Genomic DNA, 12873 nt, shown 5'->3' on the forward strand with positions numbered 1-12873 from the left:
TTAATACTATATACACCCTCCTGAACCTTACTTTTTCCATGTATGTGTCTTAGATAGAGCTTGTTCTGTATCGGTATATAAAGCAGTTCCTTCTGTTTCACAGCTGTGTCGTATTGCACTACATGGACACACCATCATCTAACCCAGGGGAAGGCAAACTTTCTATAAAGGACCAGAGAGTAAATATTTTCGGCCTTGCAAGTCACTGTCACAACTATTCAACTTTGCAGTGGTAGAGTGAAGCATAGACGATATGGAAACAAATGGGCATGGCTGTGTTCCAGTAAAACTTTATTTACATAAACAGGCAGCAGGTTGCAGTTTGCCAACCTCTGGTCTAACTCATACCCTATTGATGAACGTTTATGGTATTCCCAGTATTTTACCATCATCCTCCACACTGCAGTGAATAACCTTGTACAGATATCATTTCATACATACCCAAGCCACTGTATGGGGCAAATTCCTAGAAGTGGAACCGCTGGGTGAAAGAGCTGTGCGTTTATAATTTGGCAAATGTGACCAAACTGCCTTCCATGGGGTTGTGCCAGTTCACACTCCCTCCAGCAAGGTCTGAGAGGGCCCGTTTCCCGAGAGCCTCACCAGCACTGTGTGTCGTCAGACTTTTGGATCTCTGCCAATCAAAGAGGCTTAAGAAGAGCGATCTTAGAGTAGTTTGAATAGGAAGCATTTTTAATAATGTTTATTTTTTCCTGAGTATAAAACTAAAACCTGCTCGTTGTAGAGTACTTAGAAAAAAGTAAATGTCATCATATTAGCCTTTAATATCTGTATTTATTAATGCTACCCTAAATGTGAACAAGAGGATTCTGGAGCGGAGCAGATCCTTATGACTTGTATAGTAAAGACCATGCCAGTTTGCCCCAGTTCTCCCCCTGGGGTGACAAGACGAGAACCAGATATCCTCCTACATGCACCAGAGTTTGTGCTGTAGGCAAGGAACCACCCAAATATGAATCTGGGTGGTTGTGTAGTATAGTAGAGGGACGTTCTGAGAAAGGGAGAGAAATCGACTCTGAAGTATCGTGACGAACAGAAGGGCAAGGATCCTGGGTTTCTAGCATTTGGAATATAAATACTTCTCTCCAGGGGAAGATAAGACTAGTAGCTTTAAACCCAGCTTTACAAGCCAGGGGGTGTCTCCACGGTCTGGGTCTCATCCCCCCTTGAAATGTCAACAGACATCTCCCAGGAGGTGAATCTTTCTGGAGTTCTCACTAGCTAATCAGTCATGTATTAACTCCAAGGCTTGTCTTTTAGCCTAGATCCCAAGTTTCAGTCACATTTGCTCAGAATGCCCTTTGTGGAAACATAAAAATGTTTTCTCTACAACCCCACACGCCCAAAACCTTTCCCAAAACAAAACTGACGCCTAACTCGAACCATTCCTGGAACAAGGCAGGATACTAATAAACAAACAAATCAGTTAAAACATAAATCAATGAAATGTGCACGTGGATGTGTGTGCATCTCTGTGCGCGTATAGTGGGCACAGCATCCTGATTGCTAAGGTCAGTGTGTAAGTTAAACTTAATCGCTATGACCTGCATCACCAGCTGGGGGTCAAGATACAACTGCAACTCTTTTAATTTTCCATAGTTCAAGATCCCATACACCCTGTTGTTGTTAATAAAGTAAACCAGTTGTTGACACATTTGTATGTGTCAGGCATCAAGATGAGATACCTAATGAGTTGTATTTTACCAAATCACTTACTTGCAGAACAACCCTATGAGATAGTTGATCTTATAATGCCCATCTTACAGACAGGGAAACTGAGGCCAGGGATATGAAGTTTCTTGCCCAAGGTCATACAACCAGAAAGAAAGACAAAGTACAGATTTCTCTCCAGGCCACAAGTCTACATTGTTAACATTTGGATGCTTCCTTCCAGGCTTTTTCTTAGAAATTTTTGAAGAGTTAAGATTCAGTTTAGTAAACTGTGGCATTCTGATTTTAGATGTATTTCAACACTCCTCTACAGTTTCATTGCCCCCATTTCACAAAAGGAAAACTAAGACTCAGAGAGGGGAAGTAACTTGCCCAGGGGCCTGCAACAGCTTGTGAGCCACCTCTGCAGACACCATATGGCACAGGAGCTGGGGACAAACTCTGGCCTTTTGACTAGCCAGGCCTGAAGTTTACTTGGCAGACAGAAGTGGCCAGGGAACGTGTGAAAAATTGCCAGTTACATCAAGACAGCATCTCCCTTCCTGCCCTAGTGAAGAGGGAATGTTCTAGCTCCTCTTGGATACACACCAGGGAAACCAAGAGCCAACTCAAGGGTCTAGGACCCAGAAAGGAGGACCCCAGGCCCTCAGACCTGCCTTCCCAGCTGCTGCCTGAGACGGTGCAGGGAAGCAGTGGAGGGCCAGGGTGGGATCCCGTGTGGCCCCGCTCACCTCTTAACCACACTTGCCCCATTTTCCTTCCCAGCGAGCCGAGGCTGCCCAGCGGGAGGTGGAAAGTCTTCGGGAACAACTTGCCTCCGTCAACAGCTCCATCCGCCTGGCCTGCTGCTCTCCTCAGGGACCCAGTGGGGTAAGGATGGTGGAGGAGCCACGGGGAAAGGTTGGGAAAGGCCAGGTTTGTGGGTTTGAATACGTGGGTGACATTTTGTGGGTGGACCATGCGCATCTGTGTGAAATTGTGCACATGAATGGGTGTGGGTCTCTGTGTGCATACTGTGGGCATAGCATTTTAATTGCCAAGGTCAGTGTGTAGTTAAACATAGTCACTGTGACTTGCTTCACCAGCTGAGGGTCAAAAACAGCCACAGCTCTTTTAACTTTTCAAGCTCAAGCTTCCATATACCTTGATTCTATATACTTTGGAATTTAGTCAGGCCAAAGAGGATCATTTTAGTTGCCAGGTGCCCAGCAAGAGTGGGTAGGAGAGTGAGTTTGATCAGTAGATCAGCCATGCAGTTTTGGTGACTGCCACCAGGTGTTGCTGTTGACCACTGGTCTCACACTGCTTGGAAGATGTGCGGGACTGCTACAGGGATGCCCCGCTGGTTTTCAGTCCCTCCCAGACAGCAGTGGGGCTGCTGACCAAGAGCTGAGGTTGACACTCATATCAGCCATGGGTTCCTAAAATATATCAGGATGATTCTAATGAGGTTTCCCAACCAGCCACATGTTACAAAGAACCAAACTTTAATCATCAACCCTGAGGTTCCTGTGTTAAGCCACTTAGTCAGTACATCTTTCTCATTCCTCCAGGTTGGTGCCCCTTTGGGTCCTGGGGACATTTCCTGCCAAGGGATTTTAATCAGGCCCACCCCAACCTACCCTTCTGTCATGTAATAAGAGTCTTCATTGTTCCTCTCCCAGAAAGCCTGGCTTCCTTATGTAAATTGGTCCACCTTCTTTCCAGATTTCTTTCCAGATATCAAGGAATGAAATTCATGATTGCTTACATAATCACAGGTCTGCTCCAGGGTGATTTGCAGTCTCCATTCATGAACCTGAATTTGCCGGCATAATTTTCATTTCACCTGACACCCTGATACATAGACCTGTGTGTCTGTATCTGTCTTTCTATTTAAATATTGGAATGAGTCTCTTTGAACGTGTGTTACTGTGTATGTGTGTCTGTTTGTGACCTTTGGGCAAATAACTGTATCCTTAACCTAACTGTGCCTCAGTTTCCTCATCTATATAAATAGGACCTGCCTTATAGGGTTATTGAGAGGATTACATGGTGCTTGGTTTATAGTCTATGCTCAGTAAATATTTAATGCAGTGTTACTGTTAACTAGTGTATTTGGGGTATGTCCAGGGTGTTTTTGCCCACGTGAGCATGTGGCCTCTGAGCACATACATGTCTCTGTGTGTGATGGTGACACGTCTCCTTGGTGCCTGTGCATTTCCGTGCGTGTGCTTGTCAGCATGAGTATCCTCACAGGTACATGTGTCAGTGTGTGCTGTGTCCGTAGGTGTGTGCACCTGTGCCTGTGACCCAGGAGGCAGTGTGTATGTATCAACGTGCCTGATGTCTGCACGACATAGAGAATGAACACAAGAAAGACAGAGCGAGAGCGCTCATGAGGATGCCTCAGAGAGAATTTGCCAATGGTTCTTAATTAACCCCCATGGAAGCCAGCAAATGCCTGGGCTAATCAGCCATGAGGAACTTTGCTGGTTTGGGAGGGGGGTGAGCTTTTCTGAGCACAACAGTGGCGCTCGATGCTAATTAATTTAATGTGTTAATGGCATCCGCTTCCTGTTTTAATTGGCATTTACCTCCATAGAAGAATAGCTGGGGTTGGTAGTGGTCAGTTTTTTGTTTTTTGTTTTTCTTCGTAATGCTGCTTAGATTCATTTGTAACTGAGCTCAAGGGCAGCCTGACTTCAGATCCCCTCAAAGAGAAACCTCTTCATCTTCAACCAGGACAAAGGGGCCATTTCCTAAAACCTGGAGAAGCTGTGGGGCTTGGGGCTCATGGCAAATTAGGATGAGGAAGGAATCACCCTAATGTGTCTCGTGGCTGCAATGTCTCAGGTCTAATCCTGTGGGTCTTTTGCTGCCGGGAGTGGGACTTGGGCCCGATTTAGAAACCCAAGCCTTTGCTGTTCTCTCAGCCAGGAGCATCCTATAACTACCACTTCCTCACCCAACTGACTAGTTCTTTTTTGTTCCTTTTTTTCTTTTTTTTAATATTTATTTATTTTGTTTTTGGCTATGTCAGGTCTTAGTTGTGCCACACGGGATCTTTCGTTGCGGTGTGCGGGCTCTTCGTTGCTCTTCGTTCTCTCTCGTTGTGGCACGCGGGCTCCAGAGCACGTGGGCTCTGTAGTTGGCGGCACGCGGGCTCTTTTTGTTCCTTTTTAATAAATGTGTTATTGAAGTATAACATCCACAAGGGAAAATGTGCATATCGTAAGTGTACAACATTTGGAATTTTTCAAAGTGAACACAGCCCATAACCAGCATCCAGATCAACAATAAAACATTCTAGGGACTTCCCTGGTGGCACAGTGGTTAAAAATCCGCCTGCCAATGCAGGGAACATGGGTTCAAGCCCTGATCTGGGAAGATCCCACATGCCGCAGAGCAACTAAGCCTGTGCGCCACAACTACTGAGCCTGTGCTCTAGAGCCCGTGAGCCACAACTACTGAGCCCTTGTGCCACAACTACTGAAGCCCGTGCACCTAGAGCCCGTGCTCCACAACAAGCAAAGCCACCGCAATGAGAAGCCCGTGCACTGCAACGAAGAGTAGCCCCCGCTCGCCGCAACTACAGAAAGCCCACGTGCAGCAATGAAGACCCAACGCAGCCATAAATGAATGAATGAATGAATGAATGAATGAATAAATAAACAAACAAATAAATAAATATTTTTTAAAAGACAATAAAACATTCTAGCACTCAGAAGCCTCCCTCGTGACCCCATCCAGGTGCCACTCCCCCTGACTTCTAACGGCACAGATGGGGTTTGCCTGTTTTGATATCTGATCTTAATAGAATCACGCATACACTTTGGTGTCTGGCTTCTTTGGCTCTATGATATATCCGGGAGAGTCATCATGCTGTGTTGCAAGTAAATGTAGATTATTCGTTTTTGTTGCTGTCTAGTATTCTGTTATGTGAGTATTCCACAATCTGTCCACTTTCTGGTGGGTAGGCATCTGGGGGGTTTCCGGTTCGGAGCTATTACAGAGAGGGCTGCTGTGAATGTTCACATCCTGTGTCTTGGTGCACAAGTGCCCACATTTCTCCTGCATATATTTCACCAGGACTTAGGGCACCGAATTTTCACCTTTAGCAGAGGCTGCCAAGCAATTTTCCAAATCACTAACTTGTTCTTGAGCTTCATCACAGTTTAGACATACCTTCCTCCAAAATACTTTCTCTGACCACTCCTTCTCCCTCCTTATTTCTTTTCAAGAAGAGAGGGAAAGACATCCAGGCAGGTGGGACCAGCCTGAGCAAAGGCTCAGAAGTGGTAAGGGGAAAGCCACAGGCCTGTGAGAGGGGCTGAGTCACCCCAGGGAGCACAGCAGCCCTGCAGCCCCCTGCCCCACACCTCCCGGCCCCTCCAAGCCCCTGTTTGTGCCCAGGATAAGGTGAACTTCGCTCTGTGCTCGGGCCCTCGGCTTGAGGCTGCCCTGGCCTCCAAGGATCGGGAGATCCTGCGGCTGCTGAAGGACGTGCGGCACCTCCAGAACTCTCTGCAGGAGCTGGAGGAGACCTCCGCCAACCAGATTGCAGACCTGGAGCGGCAGCTCACGGCCAAGTCCGAGGCCATCGAGGTAGGTCTTGGGGAGGAGGTGGGCAGATGGGAGATGGGCGGGGAGTCCCCAGGCAGAAGGCCGTGGACCAGCCTCACCATCTTTGTCCTTCTAGAAGCTGGAAGAGAAGCTCCAGGCACAGTCTGACTATGAAGAAATTAAAACAGAGCTGAGGTACTGTGTGGGGCGGGGCTCCACAGACCCCCCCACACCTCAAGCCCTCTTACCTGACTGGGGGCTGCCTGGGAAGATAACAAGGGGCCCTCGGCAAAGTTCACCATCTTCCTCCCTCCCACCAGACCCCACTTTGTGGTACCCTTGTCAACTCTCCACTGGCACCTTGGGGGTCATGCCCGGACCTTTGTCATCAAGAGCTGCCTGTGGGAAAACATAGCCTTGCTGGTGCTGTAACTGGGCAGGGGGATGATGCCTTAATCAGATGAGCTCAAGCCACACTCCTCCAGGTGACAGCAGACAGTTCACAAGCCCACTATTTAAGGCCTGTTGTCCAGTGGGTCCCGTGTTACATGGGGTCCTGGGGGCTGGGATGCTTGCTGTCAATCAGGGAAGATAGCAGGTCGCAGTGCCTCTCCCCCGGCCTGGGGAACTGGCTGGCCTCACACTCTCTCCACTTTCTCTGGCAGCATCCTCAAAGCCATGAAGCTGGCCTCCAACACCTGCAGCCTCCCGCAGGTGAGTATCCCCACCACTGTCCCCGCAGGGCAGGCTGCCCCTGAGAGCCTTGCACCAGCCATGCCCTCTCAGCCCTGCTTCTTGTCTCCTCAGGGCATGGCGAAGCCCGAAGACTCCCTGCTCATGGCAAAGGAGGCATTCTTCCCTGCGCAGAAATTCCTTCTAGAAAAGCCTGGTCTTTTGGCCAGCCCTGGTAGGGGAGGAGGGGTGCTCTTGGGGCTGAGGGGCGGGGGTGGGAGCTGCCCGTGGGTCTCTGGCTTCCTCCATGCCCTCAGACCACTGCCTTCCACATGGGCCGGAGGATGATGGATAAAAGGCGGGCATGTTGATTGAGTGCCTCCTGAGTGCCAGGGGCTGAGCTGGGTGCCATCCACAGCTAAGCCAGCAGGCAGCTGTCCCACAGGGTGCCACCCACATCCACGCCCACACTCAGGGACACACAGCTCACTCAGGCCCTCCTGAGGTCCCCCGAAGGGCTCGCTCATGCCCTAGCCTTCAAGAACAACAGGAAGAGGTCACGGGACAAGGAGGGCATTCACACCGCACCCCCTACAGCAGACCACTGGGCATGGCCTGCAGACACGCCTGTCTCCCCCAGATCGCCCCTTCTCCCCACACAGTGGCTTCATGACCTGTCAGCCATGTGGCCCCAGCCGACACTTTCTGTGTGCTGCCTCCATTTCCTCATCTGTGAAATGGGGGCGGTAATGGGCCCTGTGCGGGTGGAGTAAGTTAGCAGCATGGGAAATACAAATGCATAGACAAGGGGTGCAGGGCGAGCACCCAGGAAGTGGGCTGTCCTGCTCTGGGATGGGGGTTAATCCTCCCAGAGCGAGGTGCTGGGCCCATAACGAGTGCTCAGTTAATGTGCTTGATGGTGGGAGGGGGGCTCCCCAGAACTGGCATTTGGCCCGAGACTTGAAGGATGGGGATCAGAGAAGGGGGCAGGGAGTGTGTGTGGCAGAAACAGCCAGTGTTGGCGCCTTGCGCCGCCCGACGCCTATAGCACTTGTCCCCACTCCCTCCTGCCCTGTGCCCCCTTCCTCTCCCTCCAAATTTCTGTCTCTTTGTATGTGTCTCTCTGCCTCTCACTGTTTCTCTGTCTCCCTCTTTCTATCTCTTTGTCTTTCTGTTGCTTTCTGTCTTTCACTCTCTCTGTCTGTCTCTGTCTCTCTGCCTCTGCCTATCTCTGTCTCTCTCATGTTATTTCTGTTTTCCTATCTCTGTGTCTCTGTGTTATTTCTCTCCCTGTCTCTGTCTCTGTCTCTCCCCATCACTATCTACCTGTCTTTCTCTCTGTCTCTCCTCTCTTCCTCTGTCTGTCTGCCTTGGTGTTCTAGAGGAAGACCCTTCAGAGGATGATGCCATCAAGGATTCTCTGGGCACGGAGCAGTCCTACCCATCCCCTCCACAGCTCCCACCACCACCAGGGCCCGAAGACCCCCTGTCCCCCAGCCCAGGGCAGCCCTTGCTGGGCCCTGGCCTCGGCCCTGATGGCCCTCGGACTTTCTCGCTGTCCCCCTTCCCCAGCCTGGCTTCAGGGGAGAGACTGGCAGGGGACACGCTGCTGTCCAAGCACATGATGCCCCCGGCCGCCTTCAAAGGGGAGGCGGGAGGCCTGCTGGTGTTCCCCCCGGCCTTCTATGGCGCCAAGCCGCCCACGGCCCCTGCCACCCCAGCCCCTGGCCCTGAGCCGCCCGGGGGCCCTGAGCCAGTGGAGGGCAGTGGCGGCAGCGTGGCCACAGCGGGGGCCGGGACAGAGGAGGAGCAGCTGGACACGGCGGAGATCGCATTCCAGGTGAAGGAGCAGCTGCTCAAACACAACATCGGGCAGCGGGTGTTTGGCCACTACGTGTTGGGCCTGTCCCAGGGCTCGGTCAGCGAGATCCTGGCCCGGCCCAAGCCCTGGCGCAAGCTCACGGTGAAGGGCAAGGAGCCCTTCATCAAGATGAAGCAGTTCCTGTCGGACGAGCAGAATGTGCTGGCTCTGAGGACCATCCAGGTGCGGCAACGGGGTGAGTGCCGGCCGAGGGCCCATCTGCGGCGTACAGGCTCAGACCTGGTCTCCACGACCCAGCCCAGGGCATGGGGCTGGCTGGGGTCGGAGAGCACAGCTCGGGGTTCAGAGCCTTGGGTCTGCCACCGCACAGCCGTGTGACTCGGGGCAAGTGACTCTGCCTTTCTGTGCCTCAGTTTCCCCCTCCGGCCGCTGTGGTGCCATTCAGGCTGATAATGGTGGGAAAAGTCTGGGCCCCAGGGGCTGCCTTGGCAGATACCCGCTGAGCACCTCCAAGCCTCAGTTTACCCATCCGTATGACAGCCTGGGTGACTGCCAGCCTTGCCAGACTCAGTTTTTAGGGTAATCCATGTGAAGGGCCCAAGTTTTGACCTCACAGACACCTGAGTTTGTGTCCAGCTCTGCCATTCATCTACTGAGTGACCTCAAGGAATCCACTTTAGCTGCTCTGTGCCTCAGTTTCCCCATATGTCAGCCTTATGGGGGGGGTTAAATGAGCATAAAGCATGTAGTAAGTTCTTGAGAACTGTTAGCTTTTTTTTTTTTTTTTTTTTTTTTTGCGGTATGCGGGCCTCTCACTGTTGTGGCCTCTCCCGTTGCGGAGCACAGACTCCAGACGCACAGGCTCAGCGGCCATGGCTCACGGGCCCAGCCGCTCCATGGCATGTGGGATCTTCCCAGACCGGGGCACGAACCCGTGTCCCCTGCATCGGCAGGCGGACTCTCAACCACTGCGCCACCAAGGAAGCCCGAGAACTGGTAGCTTTGATGGTGGCTGCCGTCAGTGGGTTTTGTTGTTGTTATTATTATTTCAAGCTAGAATCACTTGTAGGTCCACAGTTTGTCACACAGACTAGCGAAGTGGTGGTCCTGCCACACACACTCACGGTCTGGCCCTCAGAGGAGGGCACCAGGCTGTCACCCTGCCCAGCTCCAGGACTGACCCCCAACATGCAGGTCCCCACAGAAGATGCCTCCTTTCCTCCCCCAGGCAGTATCACCCCGAGAATCCGTACACCAGAGACCGGCTCGGATGACGCCATCAAGAGCATCCTGGAGCAGGCCAAGAAGGAGATCGAGTCGCAGAAGGGGGGTGAGTGTGACCACAGCAGGTGAGGCCCGAGGCCTCCGGGGCCTGTTCTGAGCGGGAGGCAAGGCCTTGTCCACCTTCGTCCACTCCAGAGGGGATTCCAAACAGGTCAGAACCTCTTTGCCTCTTTCCAAACCTGCAGCCAAGTGAGGTCTAGGCCTGGAAAGTGCCAGATCCTATCCAGTATGGAGCTACAAGCCACGTGTGGTTATATCCATTCAAGTTAACTAAAATTAAGCGAAATTAAAAACCTCAGTTCTTCAGCCGCAGTAGCCACATGGCACAGGTGACGAGTGGCGGCTATGGTGGGCAGCACGCCCACAGAACATTGCCCTCACTGCGGAGTTCTGTTGGCAATCCTGGTCTGGGTTGTCCAAATGTCCTCGACTTTCAGGAGGCACAGTGACCAGTATTCACACAGGAGCTCGTCAAGCACAGAGGTCTGAGCCTCACCCCCGACCATCGGTCTCACCTTCCTTCTTGCACCTTACTTTCTAGTTCCCAGTGAGCCACTGTTCCCCTGGCTTCCTCCTACCTCTCAAACCATGCCTCCTACGCTTCCCCAGTGGGTGCCACACTCAGAACTCAGTGGTCAAAAACAGCATAAATTTATCATCCTACAGTTCTGAAAGTCGGAAGTCCAAAGTCAGCCTCACTGGGCTACAGCTGCGTTCCTTCTGGAGGCTCTAGGGGAAAATCTGTTTCCTTGCCTTTTTCAGCTTCTAGAGGGCGCCCAGATTCTTTGCCTCCTGGTCTCTTCCTTCATCTTAGCATCATAGCATCTTTAGTCTCCGTCTCTGTCTCTCATCTTTCTGCCTCCCTCTTATAAGCACCATTGTGATTATGTGGGGTCCACCCAGATAATCCACGATAATCTCATCTCAAAATTCTTAACTCTAATCACATCTGCAAACTCCCTTTTGCCATGTGAGGTAACATGTTCACAGGTCCCAGGGATTGGGACATGGATATCTTTGGGGAACCATTATTTAGCCTATCACAGTGCACTCTCTTCATCAACCCCTCAAACGTGGGGTTCCCCCAGAGCTCCACCCCAGGCCCTCTGACTTTCTTACTCTTCCTAGATGAGTTAATCCACTCCTGGAAATTCCAACAACCCTAACCCTAACACTAACCCTAACCCTAACCCTTACCCCATCCAGGGGTCACTTAACTTCTGAGTGCTTCTTTCAAGCTTGTCCATCCCCACCCCAACTGCCACCAGCCTAGTGAGCCACCATCATCACTTGCTGGGACTATTGCAGTAGCCTATTTACTGGTCTTGACAATGACATTCTAGGCCATGCTCTGGCTCATTCTCCACCCAGAGGCCAGAGGGATCTTTCTAGAGGACACACATGGTCATATCACTATTCGAAATCCTTCCATGGCTCCCCATTACCCTCAGATAAAATCCCAAGTCTTCAACAAGGCCTATAGGCCCTATTATAGTCTTCAGACTCCTCCTGACCCCTCCGTGCCTCTCACATGAACTGTTTGTAGTCATGCTTATTCTCATTCCTGTTCCCTGTGCCCCTAATGCCATCCTCACTGCAGCCACCTTTCATCTGGCCAACTCCTGCTTATATTTTACAACTCAACTCAGAAGTCATCTCCAGGAAGCCCCTCATCCCCATCCAGGTGGATTGGATACCACCCCTCCTTGGATCCCGCATAATGACCTGTATTGTTTGGTGCATTGGAGCCAGAGTGACCTGGCTGCAAATTTTGTCTCTGCTATTTATTAACCGTGTGACCATGGCAAATTGCTTAGCCTCTCTGTGCCTTCATTTTCTCATCTTTAAAATGGGCACAGTATTTGTACTCCCTTCTTAAGGTTGTGTGAGGATCAAATGAGATCAGGCCTGGCAAGCACTCAACTGGGGTCTAGTATGTAGAAGGTGCCCCTGAAAAGTTAGCTGTCCTCATTACGTTATCATTATTATGTATCCATTGTTGCATTTATTCATGTTATAAATGACTCTGCTGATGTGGCTGTCCCTCCCACCAGTCTGGGGGATTCTTGCAGCCAGGGACCTAGTCACATCCCTGCACCCAGCATGAGGTAGTACAACACAGTGTAGACCACAGCTGGCTTAGAACTAGATGCTGGCTTCAGCACTCCCACTCCATTTTACTTTGTCTGCTGCCCCATGGTGGCGACTCGGAGCAAGTGTCCCGATTCCCAAGCCTCTGACTGCTGCTGGAAGCCAGGAGTTCCCCAAGATCCCTCCCCTTCCTGGTCCCTGGAAAGGGTAGAGAGGGACTTACCCTGCTGGGAGCCTACACTCCTCCACCCATATAATCTGCTGAGCCCCTACTGTGTACACCAGGGGTCCCCAACCCCCGGGACGTGGACCGGTACCAGCCCACCGCCTGTTAGGAACCGGGCCGTGCACAGCAGGAGGTGAGCGAGCGAAGCTTCATCCCCGCTCCCCATGGCTCCCCATCGCTGGCCTGAACCATCCCCCCACCCCCATCCCCCCACCAGTCCATGGAAAAACTGTCTTCCATGAAACCGGTCCCAAACATTTATTAAGTGCCTACTGTGTGCTAGATAGGACTTACACATACAGATGAGACACAGTATTGGGGGGAAAAGAATCATGAGCAACAGTTTAATCTAACTCTCCCACTGAACAGGAAAACTGAAGCCAAAGAGGAGGAGACATACTCACAGTTATTCAGAGACCAAAGGAGAACCCAGGTCTCCTGGCTCCCTGTACACTGCTCTCCCACTGGGGGGTCAGAAACAAGGCAGCAAAGAAATTAAAAAGGCAACATCATAGAGGGAAACCTTTGCATAGTTGTGGGT

The 12873-nt window shown here is 51.3% G+C and overlaps 1 protein-coding gene across 1 annotated transcript in view; it reads left to right on the forward strand.

Moving 5' to 3' along the window:
* The window catches only part of CUX2 (cut like homeobox 2), a 263389-nt gene that overhangs the window by 233446 nt on the left and 17070 nt on the right, over window positions 1–12873 (forward strand). Inside the window, exons 10-16 of the mRNA XM_060118635.1 lie at window positions 2458–2562; window positions 6088–6279; window positions 6374–6432; window positions 6903–6951; window positions 7045–7144; window positions 8292–8966; window positions 9960–10061. Of these exons, the coding sequence (XP_059974618.1) occupies window positions 2458–2562; window positions 6088–6279; window positions 6374–6432; window positions 6903–6951; window positions 7045–7144; window positions 8292–8966; window positions 9960–10061 (1282 nt within the window). The remainder of the gene's footprint in view (window positions 1–2457; window positions 2563–6087; window positions 6280–6373; window positions 6433–6902; window positions 6952–7044; window positions 7145–8291; window positions 8967–9959; window positions 10062–12873) is intronic.

The sequence above is a fragment of the Mesoplodon densirostris genome, chromosome 15 (genome assembly GCF_025265405.1).
Source record: "Mesoplodon densirostris isolate mMesDen1 chromosome 15, mMesDen1 primary haplotype, whole genome shotgun sequence".
Taxonomy (NCBI): Eukaryota; Metazoa; Chordata; class Mammalia; order Artiodactyla; family Ziphiidae; genus Mesoplodon; species Mesoplodon densirostris.